Here is a 16,416-nt window from a genome sequence, read left to right as displayed (position 1 = left end):
TGATGGACCCTTGCCAGGGCTGCAAAGAGTTTGGGTTGCAATCTTCACTGCCAGGGTTGCAATAGGTATGTAAAATTTGCAATCTTGATTCCGACCTCTCTTCAACCATCCTTCCCTATACACCCACACTCTGGTTCTTTAAATCTGACCTGAAGACTTGATAATACATCTGACTTTGACAGATGGATTATCCTAAGTGGGAGATGAGCTTCTGTAAAAACTACAGGCCGAGCCATAGCTGAATGGTACTCATCTGAGTCTGATCATTCAGAAGACGACAGGAAATACGACAAGTCCCAGAAGCCAGGAAGTCTACGGCCTTTATAACTTAATCTAACCATGTATTTCAACATATTGTGCCCCCATCTCTTTGGAAAGAGGAGCCTTTCCTGCCTGGGGCTGCTGGATGGCTTTATAAGGCTGTTGTTCTCTTTCCTCTGCAACCCAACGCCCGTCTACCGACACTGAGATATGTTAGCAGAGAGTAGAGGTCAGCTCTGGAGAACTCAAGTGACCAGCCAGCCTTCAGTCGCTGGGCCTTCCCCTAAACAAGCTGACGTGCGGTAACAGCAGGCGGCCAAGGTCAGGTCAGCTGGTGGAATTACACACCAAATACAAACTCTCTCAAGAGACACTCGTGAGAACGTGTCACAGGCATGCTGGCTACTCTCTCCACATTTCACAAACTGCCCTCGAGGATCTACTCAGACTCACATACAAGATGTGGGCAGGGGTCCTGAGTACCCCCAACCTGACCATCAGGAAAGGGCAGGGGACCCCAGGCTCTGGAACTGGACTGCTGGATTCAAGTCCTGAGTCAGTCACTTCTAGGCTTTGCAATCTTTGCTTCAATTCCTTGTGTCTCTTGCTTTTCATCCATCAAATCAGGACCTTCCTTGTTAGGGTGTGAGGATGTAACCGAGCAGGACCCTATGGGGCCTTCCCTGGACAGGCCTTCCCCCATATCCTCTGTTTCAGCTCCTCTCGGAAGCACCTAGATAATAGTATTTGATGCAAATGTCCTGAGTTGTTTTGCAGATCTGAAAAAAACTCCCACCAAATGGAAGAGCTACTTGATGACCAGGAGCACAGAGCCCCAGGCCTCCTGGGGCCTGAGGACTGATAAAGTGAACCCCTGTGGCAGCCCCTGCTCCCTCCTTATCAGCCAGAGAACCGTGCACAAGGCGATCACATACCTCGCAACACCGCCCACCCCTGCCTCGCCTGCCATTTCAAAGTGCTGTGCTGAAACGCTTTGGAGAGTTGAGGCTTTTTACAGCATGAGCCACCCATCTCCTTCCATGGTCCTGCAATAAACCTTTCTCTGCTCCAAACTCTGACGTTTCAGTTCGGCCTCACTGCGCATCGCCCTTGAACTTGCATCAACAAGGACACGAAGAGTCAACACATACAGAGAACCTGGAACAACTGGGCCTGGCAAATGGTAAGCGTTCACTCAATGTTAGCTATTATTAACTAAGAAAGGGAAAAAGCAAAGGGAAACATGTTGCATTCTCTACTTCCACCTCCCTTTCTGAAGTGACTCTGGTTTGCTTTCTTAACGTAAACGATGATGTCCTTTGAAAACATTTGCTCTGTGCAATATGAAGCATGTTTAACGATTAGTCCACAAAAATAACAACAAAAAGACCAATGTTGATGCTTCTTTGGGAGAAAGCCTGCAAGTGAAGGTCAAGGCTGCTGTCGGGGGCTCCTGGAAGAGCTCGGTCATTCATGGGCTCACAGAAGTGTAAACAAGACAGTTACCCTTTGGAGAGGTTTGTCGGCCAACATAAACCTCAAAATGAGCCTAAAGAAGTGTTCCCTTGTTTTAAAATCACCTTTATGGCCTGAAAAGTTTTTTTTTTAAAACCTACACTTTAAAAAAGTATATAAACTATTCTGACACCAGAGGAAAGGAAAAAGGGAGGAAGAAACAGATGCAAATGGACAAGTCCCTGTGAGAAGAAAGGGTATTTTTCAAGCATGAGCCCACTTCCAGGAAGTAAGGGAGTTCTTATCTGGCTCAAGCAGAAAAAAAGATCATTCCACTCTAAAGGCTAAGGTAACAGTAGAAAAATCAGAAAGTAGACATTTGATAAGTATGAGTTGTCATAATTGACTGTGAAGCAGAAAGTACTTGGTATTTTGAAAGTACTGTTCAACTAAGAATTGGTTTCCGAGGTGGCACAGTAAAAAATCCATCTACCAATGCAGGAGATGCAAGTTTGATCCCTGAGTGGGGACCATCCCCTGGAGAAGGAAATGGCTTCCCACTCCAGTATTCTTGCCTGGAAAATTCCATGGACAGAGGAACCTGGGCGGGGCGGGGTGCGGCAGGCTATAGTTCATGGGATCACAAAGAGTTGGGCATGACTGAGCACACAGCACCGGGTTGTGGTGGGGGGGTTGTCACTCCAGACAGAAAGGTGTTGTTAGTCGCTCAGTTGTTTCTGACTCTTTGTGACCCCATGTACTACAGCCCCCCTAAGCTTTTCTGTCCATGGAATTTCCCAGGCAAGATTACTAGACTGGGTTGCCATTCCCGTCTCCAGGAGATCGAACTCGGGTCTTCTGTATCGCACATTCTTTACCTTCTGAGCCATCAGCGAAGCCCAGATGGAAAGGAAGAAAACAATAAAAACCATCAACAACAACCAAAATGCTTTTTAATTAAAGCTCCAGATGGAAAATCGTCATCAGATTAACCTTCCTAAAGACCAAAAAACGAATGATTTCTCTGGGGCTCTCATCTGCCTAACACACTTCAGTATTTCCCGAGCCTGTGGGAGAGGGTGGAGCATATCTTGAGGGAACGGAGCCCCCACCTACCTTTCCAACCTTGCTTCTCCACCAGGAAAAGGGCCACTCCTGCCAGACTGGCTTCCTTATTTGTTCCAGGGGAGGAACAAACCATGCTCATTTCAGCTTTGTGTCCCCAGCACTTCCCACAGTGCCTGGCACACAGCAGTTTCTCAGTAAATGGTTACTGATTCGACAGAAATGTGAATGCATTCATGCCTGTGCCCTGTGCCTCCCTCCCAGGAAGCCCCTTGCCTACCCGCCTCATGAAGACTCAGCCATCCTCCAAGGCCTCCTCCTCAAAACCAGAACCAAAGCACCGGCCCTTACGATTCCCCTCCACCACTCTCTATACCTACAGAATCGCAGCCCTTTCAGACCTTGACTGCTATTGAAGTATCTCTTGTTCCTGTGTTTGGCCTGCCCCACTAAAATAGGAGTTTCTGGAGAACGGCAGGATATTGTGAAGCAAAGAGAAGCAGTGGGAAGGTTATTGATCTGCAGCTAGGCAGATCTAGTTATGTGGCTTTGGGAAAAATTTTCTGAGAGCATTTTGAACAGGGTCTGGAACATAGTGCGCACTTCATAAAGGCTACTGGGCTTCCCTGGTGGCTCAGCGGTAAAGAATTCGCCTGCATTGCAGGAGATGTGGGTTCAGCCCCTGGGTTGGGCAGATCCTCTGGAGAAGGAAATAGAAACCCACTCTGGTATTCCGGCCTGGAAAATCCCATGGACAGAGGAGCCTGGCGGGCTATAGTCCATGGGGTCACAAAAGAGCTGGACACAACTTAGCAACTGAAGAACAACAACAAAAGCTTGGAACCTCAGTTCTCTCACTTACAAAATAATACTGATAATAAATTCTCTGACAGGTAGGGTTTTTTTTTTTATATATATAGTTTTGTTTTTATTTATTTATTTATTTATTGGCCTGGCCACGTGTCATGTGGGATCTTAGTACCCAGATTAGGGACTGAACTCTGGCCCCTGCACTGGAAGTGTGGAGTCTTAACCACTGGATCACCAGGGAAGTCCTAAAGTGGGTCTTTATGAAGATTAGAAATAATGTCTGAAAAGTCTCTAGGGCCTTCCTTAGCACAAAGTGGCCAATCAGTAGCCACATGGCAGCTATTTTTGCAAAGCTTCATGCTGGGTGCAGAGAAAATGCCCCATAAACATTTATGGAATGAGTTGAATGAATGGAGAGAGAGACAGTCTGATATCAACTCAGATATCGAGGGGAAACTTGTCAGTCATTCATTCAACAGATCTTTATGAAAGGCTTATCACAATGTCCCAGGCTTTGTTCTGGGTGCTGGGTTTCGACAGTAGCACAGCCCCCTTGCCCTGGGAAATGGACATTCTGATGCAAAAGGCAGATAATAGAGGGGACAAGGCAACGGAAGCTTATGTGGTGTTAGGAAGAACTGATGCTTTCAAACTGTGGTGCTGGAGAAGACTCTTGGGAGTCCCTCGGACTGCAAGGAGATCAAACCAGTCAATCCCAAAGGAATTCAACCCTGAATATTCATTGGAAGGACTGATGCTGAAGCTCCATTACTTTGGCCACCTGATACAAAGAGCTGACTCACTGGAAAAGACCCTGATGCTGGGAAAGATTGAAGGCAGGAGGAGAAGGGGGTGGCAGAGGATGAGATGGTTAGAGAGCATCACTGACTCAACAGACATGAATCTGAGCAAACTCTGGAAGACAGTAAAAGACAGGGAAGCCGAGCATGCTGCAGTCCATGGGGTTGCAAAGAGTTAGACATGATTTATCGACCGAAAAACAACAATGTGGTATTCGTTGCTATGCTGCTGCTGCTACTGCTAAGTCGCTTCAGTCGTGTCCGACTCTGTGCAACCCCATAGACGACAGCCCAACAGGCTCCCCCGTCCCTGGGATTCTCCAGGCAAGAACACTGGAGTGGGTTGCCATTTCCTGCCCCAATTGAAGAGGAATGAAAAGCAAGGTGAGGACAAGCTAGGGACTGGGTAAGGGAAGTCTGCAGAGGCGGCGTTGAGGCAGAGCTTCAGAGGGGCAGATCCTAGGAGAGCTGGGTTTTGTGAGCCGTCCTCACTCTCAGGCAGACCGGGTACTTTTCCATGGGGCTGCCTCTGGTGCCAGGAGACCCTGCTCCACCAAAGAGGCTGCCGTCTGGCTCCTCTCAACTCAGACCAAGCCGCAGACGCTGCTGAACCAGCAATTACAAACTTATTTTGACAAGACCATTTGACTCAGCCACTTAGCCCCGAGTGGAAGTAAACGGATGATAATCATACCGCCACTGGTCTGTTCCCCAGAAAGTTCAGATCGCTGTTTTCTCCAAACAAGTAGCCTTCGGGGTGAGTTGAATCAAACTTCTCTCCTCCCATAATGAAGTGGCTGGCAAAATAGCTTCCTAGAGGGCGAGAGACAGAAACCAGTCAAACTAAGCCAAGTGAACAAGCCGATTCAGGGGGAAAGAAAAAGAAGGTTAACCCTTCAACAAACAATTAGAGCCATTTCTAACCCTAGGAAAATTTTCTTCTCTTGATTGGGGATAATGGCACAAAATACGCAAAATCCTAGCAGTGAGATATCAAATATAAAACAGATCACTGTTTTCCTTTTGACATTCTTTTTTTTTGGCTGTACTTCATGTGGTGTTTCTCTAGTTACCGTGACTGAGGGCCTCTCTTGTGGTGGCCTGCTGGCTCAGTGGTCTCAGGGCTTAGCTGCCCTGCGGCATGTGGGATCTTCCCAGACTAGGGATCGAATCCCCCCTTAATCCCCCCATCCTCCGCATTGGCAGTCAGATTCTTAACCACCGGATCACCGGGGAAGTCCCTTTTGACATTCTTGCAAAAGACCAGAAGGCCCCACAATGCACATTAATGTGTGTGTGTATATATATATGTGTTTTGTTCCTGAATTTTTTCCCTTACACTTGAAATGGTTATTCCTTATTCTGCATGTACTCATGAATCTTAACTGCGGGTTATCAGCATGCACGCACGCACATACGTTCCTTTGCCCAGACTTTCCATACACCGGCTCATACCCAAACACAGTCGTCTCAGCATTTCCCTGCCAATTCCGTGTATACCTCCATCACCCTCCACAATGAAGGGTCCTTGTGTTCCATATTTGCTTCAAAATGACGGTTTAATAGGAAAATACAAATTAAGTAATACTGCCCCAGGCTTTACCAATCAACTACCACACAGACTCTTGCCTGGAAAATTCCATGGACAGGGGAGCCTGGCGGGCTGGAGTCCACTGGGTCTCAAAGAGTCAGACACAACTAAGCGACTGGGCACTCACATACCACACAGATTATATTGCTTAACTGGACAAGTTTAATGATTTTGAAGACACAGACACGCATATACACCCTAGTCCCAAATTCATTAGCAGTCTTCATGGCCAAAGTTACAGGGACATCAGTCAGGCCCCACCTTGATCAGCCAGGAGGCAGGAATATTTTCAACCCTACACCAACTAGAGGCAATCTGCAGGCAGGGTCAGGATCTCCAACTGCCTTATCGAGACAGATGGAGGAAGCGAGCCAGGACACGATGGCACTAAGTAACCAAGGGAGGCTTAGGTAACACTGCCCATTCCATCTGGCAACACTTTCCAAATCTGATTAAATGCATGCTTCTCACAGACTGGATCAACAACAGGTCCTACCGCATAGCACAGCGAACTGTGTATCAATATTCTGTGATAAACCACAATGGAAAAGAGTATAAAAAAGAATGTATATATACAAACAGAATCATTTAGCTGTACAGCAGAAATTAACACACTGTAAATCAACTATATGCCAAAAAAAACCAAAACAGTAACAACAACAACAAACCTCAATGCTTCTTAGCTCAGGATTTCTATAATCTCATTGTCCCATAAACGTAAACTGTTCAAAAGTGAGTGACTCGGCCATATCATATTCCATCAGTGCTCTCATATACCCCAGTTCTTGGATTAATACAAAGAACTTACGAATCAGCAAAAAGTCTTCTTTATGTGTTATATGGCTAGGATAAATGTTTCAATTTTTTAGGTTTACAGAAAACTCTAAAAAATGAGATTCAGCACTTTAAGCCTGTGAAGAAGCCGCAGCAACAAAGGCAGAGAAGAAAGTTCTAACAGGAAAACTGAATCAAACATTCATTTTTTTTTGGATTTTCTACACATGGAGTTGCTTTGGTCTAGAAACATTAAACAAAACAATATGGATAAAATCCCTTGCCACAAAATGAGGCAATTCTTTAATTAACCAGCAAGCAGGAAAGCATTATTTGAGAGTCGTTGTTATTATTTTAATTCCGTCTGACTCTTTGGGACCCCAGGGACCGTAGCCTGCCAGGCTCCTCTGTCCATTGGATTTTTCAGGCAAGAATACTGGAGTGGGTTGCTATTTCCTTCTCCAGGGAATCTTTCTGACCCAGGGATTGAACCTGCATCTTCTGCATTAGCAGGCCGATTCTTTTACCACTGAGCCACCTGGAAAGCCCCTTGTTTGAGGGTAAAAGCAGCCGAAACCAAAGCAATCAAGGAGGAACCCTTGAAAGTTACCCATCAACATGAAAACACACAGGGGCAGCCATCTGCAGTGATACACAGCGCAATTCATCATTTAGGAGCTTAGTTATAAATTATTTATGTCTAGCACTTACTAGCCCTATTTTCCACGTGCATAATTTATAGAGAAGGAGGTGCCTAGCTGTCACAAACAGAAGTACCCATCTTAAAGAATTTGTCATTTACTGTCGAACATTAGGAAAATACATTTTCTACACATTAGACATTATACATTTACTATACATTAGGTGAAATTAGGAAAGATGTTTACATTAATGGGTGGCTTGCCCAGATCATGAATAAAGAATGGGGAGAAGCAGGTTCGGTGTCTGGAGTGGTACAGGCTGAGTTCAATCTGGGACACGCTGAGTTTCCAGGACCTGGGAGCCATCAGGTGAGGGACGTGAGGACAATGAAATCAACGGATAATCAGCTTACACATGGTAGTGATTGATTCTAGCAAGAGAAGAGCACTAATGGCTTCAGGGTTAAAGCCTTCGGGGTTAAAGCATTAAAGATGGCAGGGTTCTACTGGAAATGCCCTTTTGGGGACAGCCATGATAATAAATGAAATTACCCAGAAAGCAGCGTGTAGCGCTAACTGTAGCCTTGTCTGGCATTTTATTTTTTTAACTTTTAACTTTTTATTTTTAAATAAATCTATTCAGCTGCACAGGTCTTGGTTGAGGCATGTGAACTCTTAGTTGCTGAATATGGGATCTAGTTTCCTGATCAGGGATCATACTTGGGCCCCCTGGAATAGAAGCTTGCTGTCTTAGCCACTGGACCACCAGGGAAGTCTCTATTTTATGACTATTTAAAAGAAAAAAAATTTTTTTTTGGCTGCACTGCACAGCATGTGGGATCTTAGTTCTCCAACCAGGGATGAAACCCACATCCTCTGCATTGGAAACTGAGTCTTAACCACTGGAGTGCCAGGGAAATCCAGCCTTGATGGCATTAAAAATCAAGAGCACACATATACAAAGACCTAAAAGTAAGGTCAATAATCCACAGGTGAAAAGGAGGATTTTTTTCATTTTGAGAGAAGTGTCAACGCCACACTGATCTCCCTGACACACTTAAAATACGAATGCCTCATCAGATAAAAGAAAAATGTTCTGTTTGCCGAGGATGCCCAGAGGCGGGGATCAGGGCGCAGTGACCTAGACGGTGTGGCCACATCAACAGATGGGAACACCAAACACACCAACAGTCCCTGAAAAAAAGTGCCTGGTGGACAGTTTGTGCACATTTCTGTTGCTTAGTGAGAACTGTGCACTAAGATCAGAAATGGTACGGAAAAAAGAAATACACTGGAACATTTCTTTGCCTATTTGCAGGAAGGAAACAACACACATGACTAGTAGATTACCTGCAAGTTTTTCATTATTAATTGGCTATAATTTTTATTTAGAGTTTTTATTTTACTTTGTAGGCCACCTATGTAGCATGTGGGATCTTAGTTCCCTGACCAGGGATCAAACCTGCAGTCCTCGCATAGAAAGTATGGAATCCTAATCACTGAACCTCCAGGGAAGTCCCATAGTTGGCTATAATTTATTAACCAAATCATAATTGGAATTCTTTGCAGGCTTTAAGAAGATACATCTTGGGACGTCCCTGGTCCGAGGGTTAAGAAGCCACCTGCTAATGTAGAGGATGTTGGTTTGATCGCTGGTCCGGGAAGATTCCACATATGCCAAGGAAGAGCGAAGCCCAGGAGCCACAAGTGCTGAGCTCCAGAGCCCAGAGCCCGTGTTTCACAGCAAGAGAAGTCAGTGCACCGAAACACAGAGAGTGGCCCCAGCTCGCCGCAACTAGAGAAAAGCCCTCGCAAAGCAATGAAGACCCAGTGCAGCCAGCAATAAACTCAATTAAAAAAAAATCTAACCCTTATTTTTAAAAAGACATATCTTGTGGTAATCATTTTGCAAGACACATCTAGATCGAATTATCATGTTGTGCCCCTTAAACTTACAGAATGTTATCTGTCAATTATATCGGTCGAACTGGAAAAAAGAAGCCACATCATGCACAAAAATTATATACTTTTAAGAAAAGTTTTTATTGAAATATAGTTGATTTACAATGGTGTGTTAGTTTCAGGAGTATAGCAAAGTGATTCAGTTATAGATATACTTTTCCATTACAAGTTATTACAAGATACTGAGTATATAGAATATAACTGCTTGTGCTATACAGTCGGTCCTTGTTGGTATCTATTTCACCTATAGTAGTGTAGACATTTTAATCCTAAACTCCTAATTCATCACTCACCCCCTAAATTGTATTTGAAACATAAGGTGTGTGTGGGAGGGAAAGCGGGAAAATCAGTGATTAATGGGTATAGTTTCAGTTTTGCAAGAAGAAAAAGTTCTAGAGATCTTAACACTAATGAACTGTTAACACTTGAAAATGGTTAAGGTGGCTAAGTTTAATGTTATGTATTTTTAACCACAATAAAAATAAAATAGCAAGGGGGAAAACCCCATAAGGTATGGCCCAGAATGATCAGTACTAGTACAATTCAGTATTTTTTTTTTTTGAGTATTAGAGAAAAAAAAGGCATCCAGATTTTAAAAAATTACTTACAAGGGAAGAAAATTATACTAGTACTGTTCTTCCAGATCAGCACTGTTCAGTAATAATATACCATGACAGGGCTTCCCTGAAGGTGCAGTGGTTGGCTCTGGTCTTCCACTGTAGAGTCAAGGGTTCAATCTCTGGTCAGGGAACTAAGATCTCACATGTCTTGAGGCGTGACCAAAAAAAAAAGCAAGCCACATATGTAATTTTAAATTATCTAAGAGCCATATTTTTTTAAGTAAAAATAATCACAATTAATTTGAATATATTTTATTTAACCCCATGTTGGATATTCTAATAACCCAATATATCTAAAATATTACTTCAACATGTAATCAATATAAAAATATTTTCAGGTGCTAACCACATTCTTTTTTCAACTATCCGCTAAGAAGAATACAGCTATTTGTTACTCACCATGTGAAAAAGAAATATCTTGAAATTAACAATCTTAACTAGTTTACCCAGTGAACTACACTACTGGGGTACATTCCTAACATCATAATGAAAGTCAATGTTGCTCAGTGGATTCCAGAATTTATGTCTGCCCTAATGAGATATTCTGACATTTGCCACCAAACCACTGTGAACTATTACATCACACAAGAAAGGGCAGTTGACACTTCTCATTTTCTTCAACTCTGTATTTAATGGATACCCTAAATGTTAACAAACAAAAACTCTTAATTTGGGGGGACTTCCCTGGCGGTCCGGTGGTTAAGAATCTACCTGCCCGTTCAGGGGACACAGGTTCAATCCCTGGTCTGGGAAGATTCCACACACCTCGTGGCAAGTACTGAGCCCAAGTGCCTAGAACTGGTGCTCGGTAACAACCCACTGTGGTGAGAAGCCTGCGCACCCTCACGAAGAGTAGCCCCTGCTGGCGGCGACGAGAGGAAGCTTGTGCACAGCAGTAAAGACCCAGAGCAGCCAAAACCAAAATTAATTAACTTAAAAAAGATAATGATTCTCCCCCTAAACAAACAAACAACAAAAAACAGTTTGCAGCCTTCTAGGTTTTCCTATACATATATAAGCACATTCAAGTTTTCGGTTTTGCTTTACTTTGTTTTTTAACCTACTTAAAATATTACTCATATTGATCTGCATGTAGCTTTTTTTCTCTAATGTAATATTGGCATCTTTCCAGGTCTGTACTTATGTATGGACTTATGGATTGACTTCATTGTTTTTTCCCCTGGCCCACTCCAATTAGCTTACAAAATCTTAGTTCCTTGACCAGGGGATCAAACCCAGACCAGGCCAGGTCCTAACCACTGAACCACCGGGGAATTCCCAACCTCATTGTTCTTAATGACTATATAAAAACAACCTCTTTTTGAAGGCTTACTCTATATACCAGTGCTATAGTAACAAATATTACATATTCCTTACAACCCTATAAGGTGCGTGTCAACTATTTATTTTTTCTTATTTTACCAAAGAGGAATTGAATGCCCAGAGAGGTTAAGGACTTTGTCCAAGGTCACACAGTTAAGAAGAGGCAGTGCCATGCCCCAAATCCAGCTATTTTTATTCCCGAGCCTGTGTGTGCTCTTAACCATTATACTGTAATCCCATTGACTGCCTAGATTGAATTAACTGTTTCCCTCCTGATAAATGCTCCCTACTCTTTCTCATTTATGTTGCTTGCCTGGTTTTCTTTTTTCTTTTTTCTGACACATTGTCTTATTTTATTCAAATAGCAGTCTGCTCACAAATGATCCAAGAACACTTGAATAATAAAGCAAATATAATCACATGTTAAAAATTGGTCTTCAAACATCATAGCCAATGATGCCACGCTTACCTATGATCTCGCCAACATAAAACCACATTCACACCTCAGTGGCCACCAAACCATTCAGTACAGCTTCCTTAACAGTGAGCTGTTTGAAGCTACCAGTTTTAGCACTGTTGATAATTTTTTTCAAGCTCTGAATTGCTGTAGGGATCTCAGCAGGGGCTGGAGGAACCAGCTCCTCCTTGGCATAGTACCAAAACGTGGCCAATCGAGGCTTCAAGTAAGTCACAGCAGCGTTGACCAGCACGGGGGTCTTCTCCTCGAGGTTACGGACAAACCAGGCCATGGTCCTACGATGGAGAGCCCATCACCCCAACTGGTTTTTTTATTTTATTATTTTTACATCTGGAATTTGTCCTTGTGAACTGTGTGAGATAAGGGTTTAATTTGTTTTTTCCAAATAGGAAACATCACTAACATAATTTCTCGACTATTCTATCTCCCACACTGATTATTTCACTTTCTTATTTATTTGTGGTTGTGCTGGGTCTTCGCTGCTGCGGGGCTTTCTCCAGCTGCGCCGAGTGGGGCTCCCCTCTCTTGCGGGGCCTGGGCCGCTCAGTCAGGCTCTAGGACGTCTGTGCTTAACTGTGGTTCCCGAGCTCTAGAGCACAGGCTCACAAGTCGTGGCCCTTGGGCTCCTCCACTAATTGAAATTTGATTTTTATCATGCTATATATATATCTAGATCTGGGTCCTATTCTATTCTGAACAAGTACAATAATAGGGTTTTTGGGGGGTGGCGCGCCCCGGGGTCTCAGCTGTGGTGTGCAGGACCTTTCAGTTGTGCCATGGGAACCCTTAGTTGCAGCATGTGGGATCTGGTTCCCTGACCTGGGATCAAACCCGGGGCCCCTGCATTGGAAGTGTGGTTGTCTTAGCCACTAGACCACCAGGGAAGCCCCACAATACGGTTTTAACAACTGTAGCTTCACAGTGTATACAGCAAGGCACATTCAGTGGACCCAAACCTTCCCACGTTCTCAAGTCCCCAACGTTGACCCTTCTACCTGTTTTCCTTCTACTTTGTGGAGCTCCTTAAAAACCCTTTAGTTACCAAAGTTTCAAAACCTTCACCTTCCCTATATTTGTATTCATACTTTCTTCCCATCTCAAGAAGATATTCCTATTGTCCCCATCGCAAGCTTGATTTTTTCACCCAGGTTCTCATTCCCAACTAACTCTACCTCCTCCAGACCTCATCAGCAACAATCCTCCTTACTCAAGATTTCCATTCCTCGTTCTCCACTGGCTTTTTTGTTGGCCTCTACAAACATATTCTCTCCCTGACTTAAAAAACAAACACAAAAACAAGTGCCTGAAGACCCAACCATCCATCCACGCACTCATCCGCCCACCAGCCCATCCATCCATCCATCCATCCATTCCTCCACCCTCTGTCTGCACCCACCCCCACATCCAACAACCCCTCCGATCTTTACAGCAGTTTCTACCACTGCGCTGAAACTCTTCTCTGGAACCAGGCCAACCAGGCCAACTGTCTTTTCTCACACTTCATTCACCTTATGAATGCTCAGAAGACTTCAACGCTAGTTTCTGTCTTTTTTAGCATTTCTTTCTTTATTTGACTGCTCTGGGCCTTAGATGTGGCACGTGGCGGGCTTCTTCCAACTGTGGTGAGCAGGAGCTACTTTCTCGTTGCGGTGAGGGGGCTTTGCACTGTGGTGGACTCTCCTGTCGTGGGGCATGGCTCTAGAGCTTGAGAGCTTCAGGAGCTGCAGCCCGTGGGCTCAGTGGTTGCAGCTCGCTGGCTCTACAGCACGAGCTCACCAGTTGTGGTGTGCAGGCTTAGTTGCCCTGAGGCATGTGGAACCTTCCCTGACCAGGGCCCAAACCCATGTCCCCCCCACTGGCCAACGGCTTCTTAACCACGGGACCACCAGGGAAGTCCTCAAGCTCTTCTCTTCATTTTATTCAACTGGCATAAAACACTTGGTATTTCCTTTTTTCATATTTATTTATGCATTTGGCTGTGCCGGGAATTAGATGCAGCATTTGGGATCTTCCATCTTTGTTGTGTGTGGGATCTAGTTCCCTGACCAGGGATGGAACCCGAGCCCCCTGCATTGGGAGCTCAGAGTCTTAACCACTGGACCACCAGGGACGTCTCTTGACTGTTATTTTTAAAAACAGTTTTTATTGAGGTATAATATACACAGCATAAAATTCATCCATGCTACAATTCAATGATTTTGGCAACTATCACCACAATCCAGTTGAAAACATCACCACCACAAAATGCTCCCTTGTGTCCATTTACAACTAATTCCCACTCCCACCCTCAGCCTTAAGCAAACCCTGCTCTGCTTTCTATTTCTTTGTATTTGCTGTTTCTAGTCCATACAAATGGACACATACAATAATACATCATCTTGTATCTGGCTACTTTCACTTACCACAATGTTTTTGGGGTTAATCTGCATTGTGTAGCGTATATCAATAGCTGTTTTCTTTAAATTGCTGAATAGTATTGTAATGAATGAATATACCTTATTTTGTTAATCCATTCACCAGTTGATGGACATTTGGATTACTTTCAGTTTTTTGATCATTATGAGCAATGCTGTTATGAACAACTGAACACATGGTGCTGTGTGCATCTATGTCTTCATTCTTTTTTTAACAGATTTACTCGTTGGAAAAGACCTTGATGCTGGGAAAGACTGAAGGCAGGAGGAGAAGGGGACAACAGAGGATGAGATGGTTGGATGCCATTATCGTCTCAAAGGACATGAGTTTGAGCAAGCTCCGGGAGATGGTGAAGGACAGGGACGCCCTGGTGTGCTGCAGTCCATGGGGTTGCAAAGAGTCGGACACGACTGAGCCAGTGAACAACGAGAGGAGTGCAACTGCTAGACCATAAGGTAAGTTTATGTTTAACTTTTTAAGACACTCTCACACTCTTTTCCAAATTGGCCATTACCATTTTGCATTCCCATCCGTAAGGTACAAGGATCCCAATTTCTCCGCATTCTCACCAACATGTGATGTTGTCTTTTTTCCTGTTGCTTTCCTAGCAGTTTTGGAGTGCTATCTCATTGTGGTTTTAATTGTACTTCCCTAGTAACTACTGATGCTGAGCATCTTTCCATGTGTTTACTGGCTATTCCTATATCTTCTTTGGTGAAATGTCTATTCAACTCTTTTGTCCATCTTTAAATTGAGTTGTTGTCTTAATATTGAGCTGTAAGAGTTGTCAAAATATTCTGGATGTAAATCCTCTATGTGTTTTGCAAATATTTTCATTCAGAAGGTGGCTTGTCTTTTCATCTCCTTAATGTTGTTTGAAGTAAAAACATTTTTAATTTGGAAGAAATCCAATTTATCAGTTTTTTCCCTTATGGATTTAGCTTTTGGCATTGTATCAAAGAACTCTGCCCAATCTGAAACAAATACATAGCTTCTCCTATGTCTTCTTTTAGGGGTTTTATAGTTCTAACTCTTGAATCTAAGTCCATTTGTAAAAATTTTTGGCCCCATCATGGAGTATGTGGGATCCTCAACCAGGATTTGAACTCTCGCCCCCTGCATTGGAAGGCAGTCTTAACCGTGGGGACACCAGGGAAGTCCTCTTTGCTGTCATTTAGTCACTAGGACGTGTCCAGCTTTTTTTGTGACCCCATGGACTGTAGCTCACCAGGCTTCTCTGTCCATGGAATTTCCCAGATGAGAACACAGGAGGGGGTTGCCATTTCCCTCTCCAGGGGATCTTCCTGACCCAAGGATAGAACCTGAGTCTCCTGCACGGCAGGCAGATTCTTTACATCTGAGCCACCAAGGAAGCCCTGGGGAAGTCCTAGGTCCCTTTTAAAAACAGCTTTATCGAGAGATAATTCACATACCATACAATTCATCTATTTAAAACATACAGTTGGATGGTTTTTTAGTATATTCACAAGTTATGCAACTATTCATCATTATCTAGTTTTAGAACATTTTCATAATCCCAGAAAGAAACCCTGTTAGCAATCACTTCTCATCTCCCCCTCCCCCAGCCACTGGCAGTCACTAATCTCCTTTCTGTCTCTACGGATTTGCCTCTTGTGGACATGTCGTATAAACGGGATTATACAATATATGCCCTTTTGCTTCTGGCTTCTTTCACTTCATGTTAGTGACTTTCAGGTTTCAGCTAAGCTATAGCACATATCAATACGTCATTCCTTTTTATTGATGAATAACACTCCACTGCACGGATTTACCACATTTTATCAGTTGTTCCAGTCACCAGTTGTTGAACATTAGGGATAGTCCCACCTCTTAGCTACTATGACTAATGCTGCTATGAACGTTCATCTACATGTTTTGGTATGGAATATTTTTATTTTTCTTGGGCATACATACACACACATACACCCCTAGGACTGTAATTGCTGAGTTATAAAGTAACAAATCCTTTGAAAAGCTGTCAAATTGTTTTCCATAGCAGCTCTACCTTTTTACATTCCCATCAATGGTGGACCAGGATTTCAGTTTCTCCACATTCTCACCAACTCTTACTATTTGTTTTTAAAAATTATTGCCATCCTAGTGGCTGTGAAGTGGTAATCTAACTGCAGTTTTGATTTGCATTCCCCTAAAGGAAAAAGCAAGAGAGTTCCAGAAAAACATCTATTTCTGCTTTACTGAC

The 16,416-nt window shown here is 43.6% G+C and overlaps 1 protein-coding gene and 1 pseudogene across 3 annotated transcripts in view; both read right to left on the bottom strand.

The window, feature by feature from the left end:
* RNF157 (ring finger protein 157) overlaps positions 1-16,416 on the bottom strand; it is an 80,105-nt gene that overhangs the window by 54,182 nt on the left and 9,507 nt on the right. For all 3 annotated transcript variants that reach the window (XM_018063757.1, XM_018063758.1, XM_018063756.1), the window contains exon 2: positions 5,086-5,204. In XM_018063757.1, the coding sequence (XP_017919246.1) occupies positions 5,086-5,204 (119 nt within the window). The remainder of the gene's footprint in view (positions 1-5,085; positions 5,205-16,416) is intronic.
* On the bottom strand, positions 11,658-12,051 carry LOC102186516 (annotated as a pseudogene).

The sequence above is a fragment of the Capra hircus genome, chromosome 19 (assembly GCF_001704415.2).
Source record: "Capra hircus breed San Clemente chromosome 19, ASM170441v1, whole genome shotgun sequence".
In the NCBI taxonomy this organism is placed as follows: domain Eukaryota; kingdom Metazoa; phylum Chordata; class Mammalia; order Artiodactyla; family Bovidae; genus Capra; species Capra hircus.
Note: the sequence above shows the minus strand (reverse complement) of the source record. Positions and strands in the feature narration are given on the sequence as shown.